The sequence below is a fragment of the Ahaetulla prasina genome, chromosome 3 (genome assembly GCF_028640845.1).
Source record: "Ahaetulla prasina isolate Xishuangbanna chromosome 3, ASM2864084v1, whole genome shotgun sequence".
Classification (NCBI taxonomy): domain Eukaryota; kingdom Metazoa; phylum Chordata; class Lepidosauria; order Squamata; family Colubridae; genus Ahaetulla; species Ahaetulla prasina.
This window is the reverse complement of record NC_080541.1, coordinates 219,838,577-219,852,662: the sequence shown is the minus strand read 5'-3', so window position 1 is coordinate 219,852,662 and position 14,086 is coordinate 219,838,577. Positions and strand designations below refer to the sequence as shown.

The following is a 14,086-nucleotide window of genomic DNA, read 5'->3' as shown; positions in this document are numbered from 1 at the left end:
AGGGTTGCTTGCAATGGCCGTAAGTGTGAAAAAAATGGTCATAAGTCCCTTTTTACAGTGCAGTTGTCACTTCAAACGGTCACTAAACGAACTGTTGTAAATTGAGAACTATCTGTACTTGGCACTGACAGTACTTAGAACATTCTGGGGAAAATATTTTGAAGAGTTCAACAATGCTGAACAAATGAACAATCGACACTTTCAGCAGGTGGCAGCATCTGGCCTAGGGTTTAGTTTTTAAAAATTAGTTTTAAATGGGGTTTTGTACTATTTTAATCGATATTTTAAATTTGGCCTAATGTAATAAGTTTTTTTTTAAAATGTTGTTTTAACTTGTATTTATTCTTATGTTTTTTATGTTTTATAAGGCTGTAAACCGCCCTGAGTCCTTCGGGAGATAGGGCGGTATAAAAATTTGAATAATTTTTATATTATTCAATATAATATAAAGGAGGGCCTTCTCTGTGGGAGCATCGACGCTCTGGAATGAACTCCCCCCTGGCCTACGTCAAGTGCCTGATCTTCAGACCTTCCGTCGTAAGCTAAAAACATATTTATTTATTTATTTATTCAAGCGGGACTGGCATAATAGTTTGATTTTAAATTGGGGTTTTATTAATATTTTAAACTTTTAAATTTAATTTTAACTATTAGCCGTTTTGTAATTTTGCTACATTTTAATTCGTTTTGACTGTATATATCTTGTATTTTATTTCTGGCTGTACACCGCCCTGAGTCCTTAGGGAGAAGGGCGGTATAAAAATTTAATAAAATAAAATAAAATAAAATAATAAATAAATAATAAAATAAAGTAAATAAATCTGGCCAGCTGTGAGTTGGCCAACTTGAATCTGGTTAGAATTGGGAAGGAACCAGGAAACCAGGACTCTGGACTAGACTTGTAAATTGAAAAGAGCTTATCAGAACATTTGCAATAGCAAACCAATATACGGGGGCAGTTTTGGGGGTCCCAAGAATGGCCCCTGTAACAACACTTCTCCGTAACCTGCATTGGTTGTGGGTCTGCTTCCAGGTGCAATTCAAGGTGTTGGTGGTCACCTTTAAAACCCTTGGTGGCATGAGTCCAGGGTACTTGAGGGACTGTCTCTCCCCATTGGGATTGGCCCATACTCCTCGTGCTGGCAGAGAACAAATGCTGTGGGTCCCATCATCCGAATTATTTCGGCTGATGGGGCCCAGGAGGAGGGCCTTCTCTGCGGTTGCTCTTGATCTCTGGAACATCTTGACATCGATGTGAGGTTGGACCAGGAGTGAAATCTAAAAATTTTCCCTACCGGTTCTGTGGGCGTGGCTTAATTGGTGGGCATGGCTTGGTGGTCAGATGACTGAGTGGGCATGGCCAATAACAATAAATAATAAAAATAATAAACAAAGTATAAAAAACAACAAGAGGTATCAAAAACCAACTTTCACACTTTACACACACACAACACAACACAAGACTCACACACAATGTAAAAGCAGCTGCACTTCACACTTCACACAGCCACAAAAAGCTCAAAAACCAACTTTCACACTTTACACACACACAACTCACACACACTCACAAAATGCCATATACAGGTTTCTGAGATTTTGTGTGTTTGTGTAGTTAGAGTGAAACACTACAGAAACACCCCAAATCTCAGAAAGCTGCACAAATATTTTATTTTATTATTTTATTTTATTTTATTTTATTGTGGACTTCAAATCCCAGAGTTCCTCAGCCAGCAAAGCAGGAAGTCAAAGCAAGCTTTTTTTTTTCTTCAGTAGCTGAAGAAAACATGCCGTTGCCAGCCCAAAAGAGCAGTAATTATAGGTAAGTGAGGAGGGAGAATTGGCTGGGCTTGGGTGGGGGCTCTTGTAAGTGGGGGCTGTTAAAAAGTGAGTTTAAAAACCTGTGAGGATCAGGAAACTCCTCTGGGATCGCCAGAGGAGGCTTTTAAAACCTCCGGTTTTTTTCTTTTTCTTTTTCCCCTTCGGCTGAAGGGTTTTTTTAAAAAAAAACTTTTAAAGTGTTCTGATGATCTCTGCTCAGCCCCGCGATCATCAGAGGGTTTTTTTTTTTTTACTTTTCAAGGCATGTTTCAGCTGAAGAAAAACTTTTAAAAGTAAAAAAAAAAACCCTCTGCTGATGGTGCGGCTCAGCAGAGGCAGGGGGGGCGGGGCCGGGGATTTTTGCTACCGGTCCTCCGAACAAGCAGCTGCCATCGCTACCTAATTGGGGGAGCCGGTGCGAACCGGGAGCATTTCACCCCTGGGTTGGACCCAACCAGGGGTGGGCTGCTGGGGATTCGCAGGGGTTCGGGAGAACCTCTAGCTAAGATTCTGTGCAGTTCGGAGAATCCACAAATTCCACTCCTGGCTGGCCCCGCCCACTCCACCCTTCCCCTCCCCTCCACTCTCCGGAGTCCCCATGCGGTCCGTTTTGGATGCAGGTAAGTGCAGGGCATACGTGGAGGCTTGGGGAGGGTGAAAAACAGACCTACTGGAAGTTCGGGAAGGCGGGAAACGGGCCTGTTTCTGGTCTCCAAAGGGCCCCCAGAGCCTGGGGAGGCTGTTTTCGCCCTCCCAGAGGCTCAAGGAAAGCCTCTGGAGCCCCGGGAGGGCAAAAACATACACACGCACCCCGCCGTGGTGCAGGAGGCCACGCTTACCATAGCCACGCCCACCCAGCAACCAGGCCGAGAACCCCTTGCTAAAATTTTTGAAACCCACCCCTGGAACCCAACCCTCCTATAACAGCCTGAAGATCTTAATCTGGGAACAATGCAATGGAGGTGGTTGATTGAGTAATCATCGATAGCAGTGTTCCAATATTTGAGGGGCTGCCACAGAGAGAAAAGGGTTAAGCTATTTTCCAAGGCACCCGAAGGCCAGACAAGGAATAATGGATGGAAACTGACCAAGGAGAGATTCAACCTGGAAATAAGGAAAAATTTTCTGACAGTGAGAACCATCAACCAATGGAACAGAAGTTGCCTTCAAAATTGTGGGAGCTGAGAAATATTTTTGTCAGGTATATTACCAGAAAAATATGACAAAGGGAACATATATTTAATATTACATGTTTTGACAGCAGCCGAGAATTGTATTTGCACAACCCTGGAAAAATGAGGAAAACTCCTACAGGTGAAAATATAATTTAAAAAATATTAGATTGTGTTGGAAATGGATAGGTTAACATTAAAGATAAAGGATAAAGCAGATACAGAATATGTTTTAACATGGGATTTGTTTTACCAATGGTTAGACAATAGAGGTAGAAATTAGAAGCTGGAAGAATGCCTCTATGTACAAGTAAATAATACTATTATTATTACTATTATTATGTATAAGTAAATTAACCCAGAAATACACTGTTTACAAGTGTATTTATGTAGTGGTGGGATTCAAATAATTTAACAACCAGTTGTCTGCCCTAATGACTGGCTGTGTGGGCGTGGCCATGGTGGGTGTGGCTAGGGTGTGTGAGAGGCAACACTCAGCCTCCTGCACCCCACTGGAAGACACAACAGGCCGTCGGGGGAACGCACTGCCTCCAGTGCCATGTTGTGGGCCTAGTAGGCCTCCCTGCAGCCTCCTAGGAGCATAAACAGGCTGGGGGGAGGCACACCACTCCCTCCATGCCTCGTTTTGGGCCTAGTAGGCCTCCCTGCACTTACCTGAGAGCCAAAATGGGGCACGTGGGGACTCCTGGAAGGGGCAGGGCAGGGCCACCCAGCAATTTAACTACCGGTTCGCCCGAACTGGCTGGATCCCATGACTGACTAGCTGTATATAGATGTGGCCGTGAAGCCAGCAGGAGCTGAGCTCAGTTAATGGGGATTAAAACCCCCTAATAAAGCTTCATTCGACGACTCTTTTTTCTTACCAAACAAAGTTGCTGCTTCAGAGGCACTTAAGCTGAATTGGGATTCAAGGAATTTGGGGCCAAAAGTTGACATCCCAGCAATCAAGGTAGCTTCTGTAGCTCCAGCTAAGCAAAGGAAGATGAAAGTTGGGTTCTTCAGTAGCAGCCAAAGTGACCTTTAGGATCCCCCCAAAAAACAAAAGGGAACAAATTATTTAGTGTAGATCCTACGTTCCAAGCTAGGTGTACAAGCATTAATAAGGTGATTTCCATTTATTTTAGTTGATTCTAGGTTTTCCTGAGGATTATAATCCCATATCCCTCATGGCATGTTCCTCCAATTTCTTATAATTAAAAAGAAATGATTGTTATCTTTCAAAAGATTGTTCTCTCTCCATTGTGATTAGTTTTTATCTGTATTTATTTATTCTGACAACTTCTTAAAGAGATTGGGTGTACCAGACCATCTTATTTGTCTCTTGAGAAACCTGTATGCGGGTCAAGAAGCAACAGTGAGAACTGGACACGGAACCACTGATTGGTTCAAAATTGGGAAAGGAGTCCGGCAAGGCTATATACTATCACCCTGTCTATTTAACTTATATGCAGAGCACATCATGCGAAAGGCGGGGCTGGATGAATCAAAAGTTGGAATTAAGATTGCCGGGAGAAATATCAACAACCTCAGATATGCAGATGATACCACTCTAATGGCAGAAAGTGAAGAGGAACTAAAAAGCCTCTTTTTTAAAAGTAAAAAAAAAAAGGCTCTGACAATTGTGTGGCTCAGCTGTGCATGGTGGGGGCAGGGGTTTTTGCTACCGGTTCTCCAAACCACCCGCTGCCATTGCTACCGGATCACCTGATCCGGTCCGAATTGGGAGCATTTCACCCCTGATAGTGACCCACAATACAGCAACTGTATTTTAGTTTGTGTGTTGTGCAAATCTATCCCTTTTTTTACGAAAATGTATTATTGTGCCTCCTCCTCCTCCATCATCAAGAATCATTAGCTCCAAGAAAAATCCCTAAATCCAAGAAAAATGCCCCTCTAAAAATGATTTCTGGATGAGGTGGACTGTAAAATAAATAAATAAATAAATAAATAAATAAATAAATAAATAAATAAATAAATAAATAAATAAATAAATAAATAAACAAACAAACAAACAAACAAACAAACAAATAAACAAACAAATAAATAATCTTTATTATTGAAGTGTTTGTTCAGGGAAAAATAACACAGTCCTGGGAACAGAGAAAGGTCTCTTACAGAAAATTGCTTCCTTAAAAAAAAATCTATTAGAGACAATAATTTGTGCACCAACTCCCTTGTGATATGTTGTAGCAGCTGCTCAGCAATGTTTTCTCACACAGGCACTTTCCCAGAAGTGAGAATGACCTAGGAACCCACACCAGTTGGTAAGATGTCTGTATTTCTAGACAGTTAAATCGGGTGAAGAAGAAAAAAACCCCAAAACCCACAACTAATCTAAAATGCAATTGGTGGTACTTTCTTCTCCTTTACTTAAGGTGTGTTTTTTTTCCTGTTCCCTACCAGGAAATTAGAAAGAGAACAAAATTAACCAGACAATGTATGTTACACAATAGCTCTTTCTGTTTGAATAGTCAAAGGTATCGGGAAAGGGAGAATTTTAACGAGGGGTTTTTTGGTGCTCTGTGAGCTTGGTTTTTTTTTTCTTTCCTTCTTGCAGACGTTTTATTACCAAAACTAGGTAACATTTTCAGTGCTGAATGTGAACCATTAGTAGGAAACGTGGCTGAGTTCATGCCAGCTAAACCTATTTTGTGACTTCTATATTTGATACTAGCTGGACGCCCTACGAAACTATGTGATCGGGCATGATAAATTGATACTTAAAGCCTGAAATTTAATGTAGAATAAGGCAACTGACAGTTGGAACAGAGAGGGAGTACAATGTCCCAGCCTGCAAGCTGGATGAGTCACGTGCTGGCCATGCCCACGCCCGGTTTAGCGAAGGAGTAGCATCAGAGCATGTTAATATAAGGCAACTGGCAGTTGGAACAGAGTTCTTTTCAGGTGGAGAGGGGGAGTAGAATGTCTAGCTCCTTAGCATCAGTGCATTATTTATTTATTTATTTATTTGTTTATATTTCTATACCGCCCTTCTCCCGAAGGACTCAGGGCGGTTTACAGCCATGTTAAAACAATTTTTAAAAACACTAAAATAATTTAAAATGAAATATTTAAATTTAGGCTGACTCCTTAAAACCCATTTAAAATTCCCAATTAAAACTATCAGGCCAGTCCTGCACGATGAAACAGCCATGTTTTCAACTCACGTCGGAAAGTCCGGAGATCAGGGAGTTGGCAAATACCTGGTGGTAATTTGTTCCAGAGGGTTGGGGCCCCCACAGAGAAGGCCCTCCCTTTGGGGGTCGCCAGCCGACATTGTCTAGCCGACGGCACCCCGAGGAGGCCCACTCTATGGGAGCGCACTGGTCGCTGGGGGGCCGTCGGTCACAGTAGGCGGTCCCGTAAATAGCCAGGTCCTATGCCATGAAGCGCTTTAAAGGTGGTAACCAGTACCTTGAATTGCACCCGGAAGATCACTGGAAGCCAGTGCAGCCTACGCAGGAGTGGTGTTATATGGGAGCCTCGATTTGCTCCCTCTATCACCCGCGCGGCCGCATTCTGGACCAGCTGGAGCCTCCGGGTGCTCTTCAAGGGGAGCCCCATGTAAATATAATACTGTATATGAAATACTAATGATCTGATGGTCGTTTTGAAAAAATCATTTCTTAATGAGCAGCTAGAAGCCAAGAGGAACATACATGCCAAATTTCAAGTTTGTATGCTTTACCGTTCTGGAGATTTTGTAATGAGTGATTTGAATTTGGCTTTCATATATATAGATTGTGGGAAACAAGTGACTCTTAGCATCTTGTGGTGATCAGGCCATATTAAACCACAATGAGGTCTATTTGTTTATGCATTTCATGTTAAAGGAATAAAACTGTACATAGTTAAGTTTAAGATTAAACACAATGTATAAACCCAACTGCATAGTTAGTATTGGCATAAGGAAATGATTTAGAGTGGTTTTGCAGATGGTTTCGTAATGCAAAGATCTCCATTTCATCCCTTCATTCAATAAAAGTTGGGTTAATATTTGGAAGAAAAAGAGGTTAAAGTCACAACATAGTTTAAATGTCTGCTTTTTATTTCATTTTTGTCCACTGAGTTGGTCACACGCTGCCTGGCTTTCTTTTTATTTTTTTATTTTTTTATTTACATTTATATCCCGCCCTTCTCCGAAGACTCGGGGCGGCTTACAGTGTATAAGGCAATAGTCTCATTCTATTTGTATATTTACAAAGTCAACTTATTGCCCCCCCAACAATCTGGGTCCTCATTTTACCTACCTTATAAAGGATGGAAGGCTGAGTCAACCTCGGGCCGGGCTTGAACCTGCAGTAATTGCAGGCTGCTGTGTTCTAATAACAGGCTTCTAAAAGCCTGAGCTATTACGGCCCATTTCAAATGTGATTTTGGAACTTAATTGTCTTACGCAGAATAACTGTGTCATGGTGTTCAAAAGTGGCAAATGGTCATTTTTTTTAAACTTTCCATATATATATTACTGTTAACAGTTCTTAGATTAACGATAGCTGCTGTGTACTTGCTTTTATCAAGAGATCTCAGAGAAAATGCCACGTTCTTTGCAAAGATGAGTTAACAATAGATTCAGCTTCACAATTCCCAACAGGTTTAACTCTAGCATTAACCAAACTACTGTTCCTCCTCTAAAGTTTATGCTTCTGAGTTTAGCTCAGTTCAGATTTCTGGAGTAGCCTAGTTTGCTTCCCCGCAAAATTAAAATACTGTTGATTCTTTGCCTTTAGGAGCGGCAGCTAACAACTTGTGTACAATGAAGATACAGCACTGCATTATAGCCATCTGTTTTGAAGGCAGCACAAGGGTGTCCAAAATGAAGGGTGCATTTGTTTGGATCCTCTTTAGAAGACAATTCAATGCTGTTCTTCGGTTTGGTAGCAGACTCATCAAAGGAATGAAACAACAAATTAGATTAGACTAGGGATGTCATGACTCAGCATGTTGAAGGAACCCAGCCACTGGCTTTGTTTGTTTGTTTGTTTGTTTAATAATTTGTTCCGATTGAATATTTCTCTTGTGCTTACTATTGCTATTTATATTATTTATTTATTTATTGGTCAAAAAGAATAAGGAAACAAGTAACAGAATAGACATGGACATGGACACATGAAAAAAATTGGCACAAAAAAAGAATATAAATAGGCAAAACATAGCCATAAACACATAGAATGATTACATATAATTGGGAACAGTAGGACAGGGATGGTAGGCACGCTGGTGCGCTTATGCACACCCCCTTAGGGACCTCTTAAGAAACATGAAAGGTCCACGTAGACAGTTTACGGTAAAAGGTATGGGGATTAGAGAGACTAACAACAGGATCAGGTAGAGTATTCCAGACATTTACCACTCCGTTGCAGAAGTCATATTTCCTACAATCAAGATTAAAGCAATTTACATTGAGTTTGAATCTATTGATAGCCCTTGTGTTATTATGGTTGAAACTGAAGTACTCATTTACAGGTAGAACGTTTTGGTAAATAATCTTATGAACTAAGTATAGGTCAGAATGTAGACGGCGTAGTTTGAGGCTATCCAGACCTACAATTTTAAGCCTGGTGGGATAGGGAATTTTATTTTGAACAGAAGATTTGAGTACTCTTCTAGTAAAATATGGCTATGCTTATACAACTGTAGCAGAGGTGGGTTTCAGTAGGTTCGGACCAATTCTGGAGAACGGTAGCAGAAATTTTGAGTAGTTTGGAGAACTGGTAGTAAAAATTCTGACTGGCCCCTCCCCCATCTATTCTCTGCCTCCTGAGTCCCAGCTGATCGAGAGAAAATTGGGATTTTGCAGTAACCTTCCCCAGGATTGGGGTGGGAATGGGGATTTTACAGTATTCTTCCTCTGCCACACCCACCAAGCCATGCCCACCAAGCCATGCCATGCCCACCAAGCCACACCCACATAACCGGTAGTAAAAAAAAATTGAAACCCACCACTGAACTGTAGATGTTCAATAAATGAATAAACTTGTCACCCTACCCGTTATGGGTTTTTTTTAAGAAGGGACTGAATCCTATCAGATCAGTTGAGTTTATTTATTAATAAGCTACTGTACATTTGTTCATGATTTAAACTAATCGGTGTCAGGATAGCAATAGCACTTAGACTTATATACCGCTTCACAGTGCTTTAGAGACATCGCTAAGTGGTTTACTACAGAGTCAGCCTATTGGTCCCAAACAATCTGGGTCCTCATTTTACCCACCTCGGAAGGATGGAAAGCTGAGTCAACCTTGAGCCTGTCAGAATCGAACTGCTGGCAGTTGGCAGATTTAGACTGCATTTCTGCATTCTAACCACTGCGCCACCACGGCTCTTGGTTGTACAACATGTTGTATTCTTTAGCCACCCCTGGTTTGTAAGTGATCTGACTAAACATTTTAGAGTCATAACAACTGGAAATCAAGGTTATTAACATAAACTCTGTGATTTATTCTGGGAACATACTATGTTATAATAACGTACTGTAGCAGTTGTATTTTGTTGTATTTTGTTAGCTTTGATTTCCTGTATTTGTTTATTCATTAGTTTTTTATCCTACCTTTATTACAGGATTTATAAATAACTCACAGCTAACATACATAATATTCCTTCCTCCTCCTATTTTCCTCACAAAAGCAACCTTATGTGGTGCATTGGAGTGAAAGAGAAGGTGACTGACCCAATGTCACAGACAGCCAACTTTCCTGCTTAACTGAATGGCCCAAAGTCACCCAACCGGCTTTCATGCCTAAGAATAGAACAGAATAGAGCTGGAAGGGACCTTGGAGATCTTCTAGTCCAGCCCCCTGCTCAAGCAGGAGAATCTATACCATTTCAGACAAGTGACTGTCTAGTCTTTTCTTAAAAACCTCCAACGATGGAACGCCCATGATTTCTGGAGGCCAGCTGTTCCACTGGTTAATTGTCCTCAGTGTTAGGAAGTTTCTCCTTAATTCCAGATTGCTTCTCTCTTTGATTAGTTTCTTGTCCTGCCCTCTGGTGCCTTGGAGAATAATTTGACACCCTCTTCTTTGTGAAAATACTGGAATACTGCTAACATGTCACCCCCAATTCTTCTTTTCTGTAGACTAGCGAAACCCAAAGCCAGCAGACATTCTATATACGGTTTAGTCTCCAGGCCTTTGATCATTTTAGTTGCTCTTCTTTGAACTTTTTTCCAAAGTCTCAACATCTTTTTTTTGTAGTCTGGTGACCAAAATTGGTTGCAGTATTCCAGGTGTGATCTCACTAGGGTTTTATAAAGCGGCATTAATATTTCATGTGATCTAAGGCAGAACTAGAACTCACAGTCTCCTGGTGACTGGCCCAAAGTCACCCAGCCAGCTTTCATGCCTAAAGCGGAACTAGACCTCACAGTCTCCTGGTGACTGGCCCAAAGTTACCCAGTTGGTTTTGTACCTAAGACAGGACTAGAACTCACAGGCTCCTGGTTTCTACGCCAAAACCTTAACACTATGCCAAACTGGCTCTATGTATTGTCTGAATACCGTATCTGCCTTATGAATACATTTGGTGAAAGGAACACAGACAGTGTTGGAGTTATTTTTCCCCACACCCCAAAGTCACATTCAATTCACATATCTATGAATGATTAAAAAGGGATGTTCTTACTGTGGCAGATCTTTGACCGTCTTTCCGAAATCAGGATCCGAGGCGGTTTTATGGCTGCCATCTTTTGATTGATGGGTTTCCGAAACTCGCATGACTATGTAACGTTGTGATCCTAGGACAGCAAATGCTTCAATAAGGTCATTCATTCGTGACTTATCAGCTGGATCGTCTGAACATATCAATGCTCCCATCAGTAAGACTGTAACTTTGTTGCTGGCGATCCTTATGATTTATATTGATATATTGACCATCATTTGTGTTGTAAATGTTGTACCTTGATGAACGTATCTTTTCTTTTATGTACACTGAGAGCCTATGCACCAAGACAAATTCCTTGTGTGTCCAATCACACTTGGCCAATAAAAAATTATATTCTATTCTATTCTATCAATAACCAACATCCTGAGGTTCCTGCTATGCCTTCTCTTAAAATAAGGTCAGTGGTAGGATTCTGCTGGTTCTACCTGGTTCCGGCGAACTGGTAGCTGCCACTACTGTAGGCTCCGCCCACCACCCAGATGTCATCATGTCCTTTTTTTAATGCTCTGCACATGCGCAGAAGGTCCTGCGCATATGCGGAGGTGGCGCAAGATTTACGAACAGTCAAACACCCCAAGTATTTTGTGTAGTTTGTCTTAGCAGGTTACGAGTTAAACTAATGTGCCCTGCAAAATTTGATTTATAGCTTAGTATGCTCAGTAAATAAAACTTACCTCTGGTGATTTATTCAACAAATTATGCTTGTAATTAGAACGATTTATTGCAACCTGTATACTCCGACTTGGTCTATGTTGCATTCTGATGCACAAAGGACTTAGCAAAGTGGGCTATATATCATGTTTCTACTCAGGGTACTATTTGATAGGCTGATCATTTGTTACGGGTACTATACTCCTGCAAACTTATGCCAACACTTTCCCTCTAAGGTAGTCCAGCTATAAATATTTATACCTTTTCCAGTCTTATCATCTTGAGAACTTTTAACTGAAGCGCTCAGGAAAAAACTTCCAATCCTTGGCAAGCAAAAGTTATAATCTTGTGCAGCAGTCCTTTTTGAGCATTATACTCAATTTTGGAAAAAAACTGTTAATTAATTTTACGCTTGCAATAGAGATAGTCCTCGACCTACTGTATGACCATTGCAAAAAATAGAATTGAATGGAATGGATTGGATTGGATTGGAACAGAACAGGATAGAATAACATAGTTGGAAGGGACCTTGGAAGTCTTCTAGTCCAACTTTAAGGGATCTCCAACCTTATCAACTTTAAGACTTGTGAACTTCAACTCCCAGAATTCCTCAGCCAGCTTTGTCCACAAGTCTTAAAGTTGCCAAGGTTGGAGACCCCTGTTCTAGTCCAACTCTCTGCTTATACAATTCCAGACAAATGGCTATCCAATTTCTTCTTAAAAACTGCCAAGGATGGAGCATCTACAACTTCTGAAGGCAAGGTAATCCACTGATAAACTGTTCTCACAGTCAGGAAATTTCTCCTTAATTTTTATTTATTTATTTATTTTGTCACACAGTATATATAAGCATAAGTATGAAATAACTATAAAATATATAAGCATATATATAAGTATGAGTATGTAATAACTATATTAATTGGATATAACGAAAGGAAACGATAGGACAGGAACGATAGGCACGGTTTGTGCTCTTATGCACTGTCTTTACAGACCTCTTAGGAATGGGGTCAGGTCAATAGTAGACAGTTTTTGGTTAAAGCTTTGGGGATTTTGGGAAGAGACCACAGAGTCAGGTAGTGTATTCCAAGCATTAACAACTCTGTTACTGAAGTCATATTTTCCGCAATCAAGATTGGAGCGGTTCACATTAAGCTTAAATCTATTGTGTGCTCGTGTATTGTTGCGATTGAAGCTGAAGTAGTCTTTGACAGGAAGGACATTGTAATAGATGATTCTATGAGTTAAACTCAGGTCATGTCGAAGGCGGCGTAGTTCTAAATTTTTTAAACCCAGGATTTCAAGGCTGGTGGCATAAGGTATTTTGTTGTATTCAGAGGAGTGGAGAACTCTTCTTGTAAAATATTTCTGGACACGTTCAGTTGTATTGATGTCAGAAATGTGGTATGGGTTCCAAACAGTCGAGCTGTATTCAAGTATTAATTAATTAATTTAAGTATTAATTAAGCTGTATTAATTCTAGGTTGCTTCTCTCCTTGATTAGTTTCCATCCATTGTTTCTTGTTCTGCCTTCAGATGCTTTGGAGAATAGAATAGAAGATAGAATAGAATGCAGTGGAGTGGGAAGGGAAGGGAGGTCTTTTTGTCCAACCACTTGCTCAAGCAGGAGACCCTTTATCATTTCAGACAAACGTCTTCCAATCTCTTCTTAAAAACTCCAGAAATGGACCACCCATCGTTCAAAGGTTATGATGGTGTTGAAAAAAATGTCTTAGGATTGATGCTCAGGATTACAACTGTCTGAGTGTCCCCATGGACACACGATCAGAATTCAAGAGCTTGGCAACCAGCATGTATTTACAATGATTGCAACATCCCTAGATCATATGATTTTCATTTGTGACCTTCCCAGCTGGCTTCTAACAGGCATGGAAAAAGGATGTGAAATCAAGGAGAAATTAAACTTAGTGACCACATTATTTGGTGATGGAAGGTCCAGTCTTAACTGTGGTCATAAGTCGAGGAATATCTGTATTAACATCCTTAAAATAAGATTGATATAATTATTTCTCCTTCTCCTTCTCCTTCTTCTCCTTCTCCTCCTTCTCCTTCCCCTCCTCCTCCTCCTCCTCCTCCTCCATCATACTCTAGCCTTTCTAAATAACAGAATGTCCATAAGGTTTAACTCAATTACATAAACAGTATTGCATTAAAATCTGCATTGAATACTACAATGGGTCAAGATTCAAAACACTGCAATTTTAAATAAAGGAAAACTATTATAGCGCCTTGTACCCTTGATGGGAAGTCAACGGAGGAGAAATGGCTACTTTGGCAGGTTTCCAAAATCCTGAAAAGACGCTCAAAGGATTTGGTTGGGATTCAGTTCACGTACCTGGGAGACGATGAGGGTACCCCAAAATGGGTACCGAAATCAAGAGGGAACCGGCGCCAGCGCCTAAGAATCCAATCCACCATGCTCCGACCCACAGGGAATTATCCGGTGTAAGATCAATTCTGGGAATAAAACCAGGAAAAAAGCCATAAACTTTCAGAAGTCTAATCAAATCGGTCTCTCTGGCTTTGAGACAAAGCTAATTCACACAAGCGTGAAATGTAGCCATTTCTTTCTTCAAAGATATATTACTTCCTTAATTGCTTGGGAGAATTTTTTTAAGAAGGACATACTTTTGTAAGGGTTACAAACCGGACACCACCAGAAAAAATAAATCAGAGTCATTGTACTTTGATTTAGGCAGGGCTAAAGGATAATGACAACAACAACAATAAAGTGTGCACA

The 14,086-nt window shown here is 40.7% G+C and overlaps 1 protein-coding gene across 1 annotated transcript in view; it reads right to left on the bottom strand.

The window, feature by feature from the left end:
• The window catches only part of SLCO4A1 (solute carrier organic anion transporter family member 4A1), a 77,957-nt gene that overhangs the window by 21,084 nt on the left and 42,787 nt on the right, over positions 1–14,086 (bottom strand). The window contains exons 5-7 of the mRNA XM_058178519.1: positions 13,682–13,803; positions 10,636–10,747; positions 3,875–4,029 (exon numbers count right to left, since the gene is read on the bottom strand). Of these exons, the coding sequence (XP_058034502.1) occupies positions 3,875–4,029; positions 10,636–10,747; positions 13,682–13,803 (389 nt within the window). The remainder of the gene's footprint in view (positions 1–3,874; positions 4,030–10,635; positions 10,748–13,681; positions 13,804–14,086) is intronic.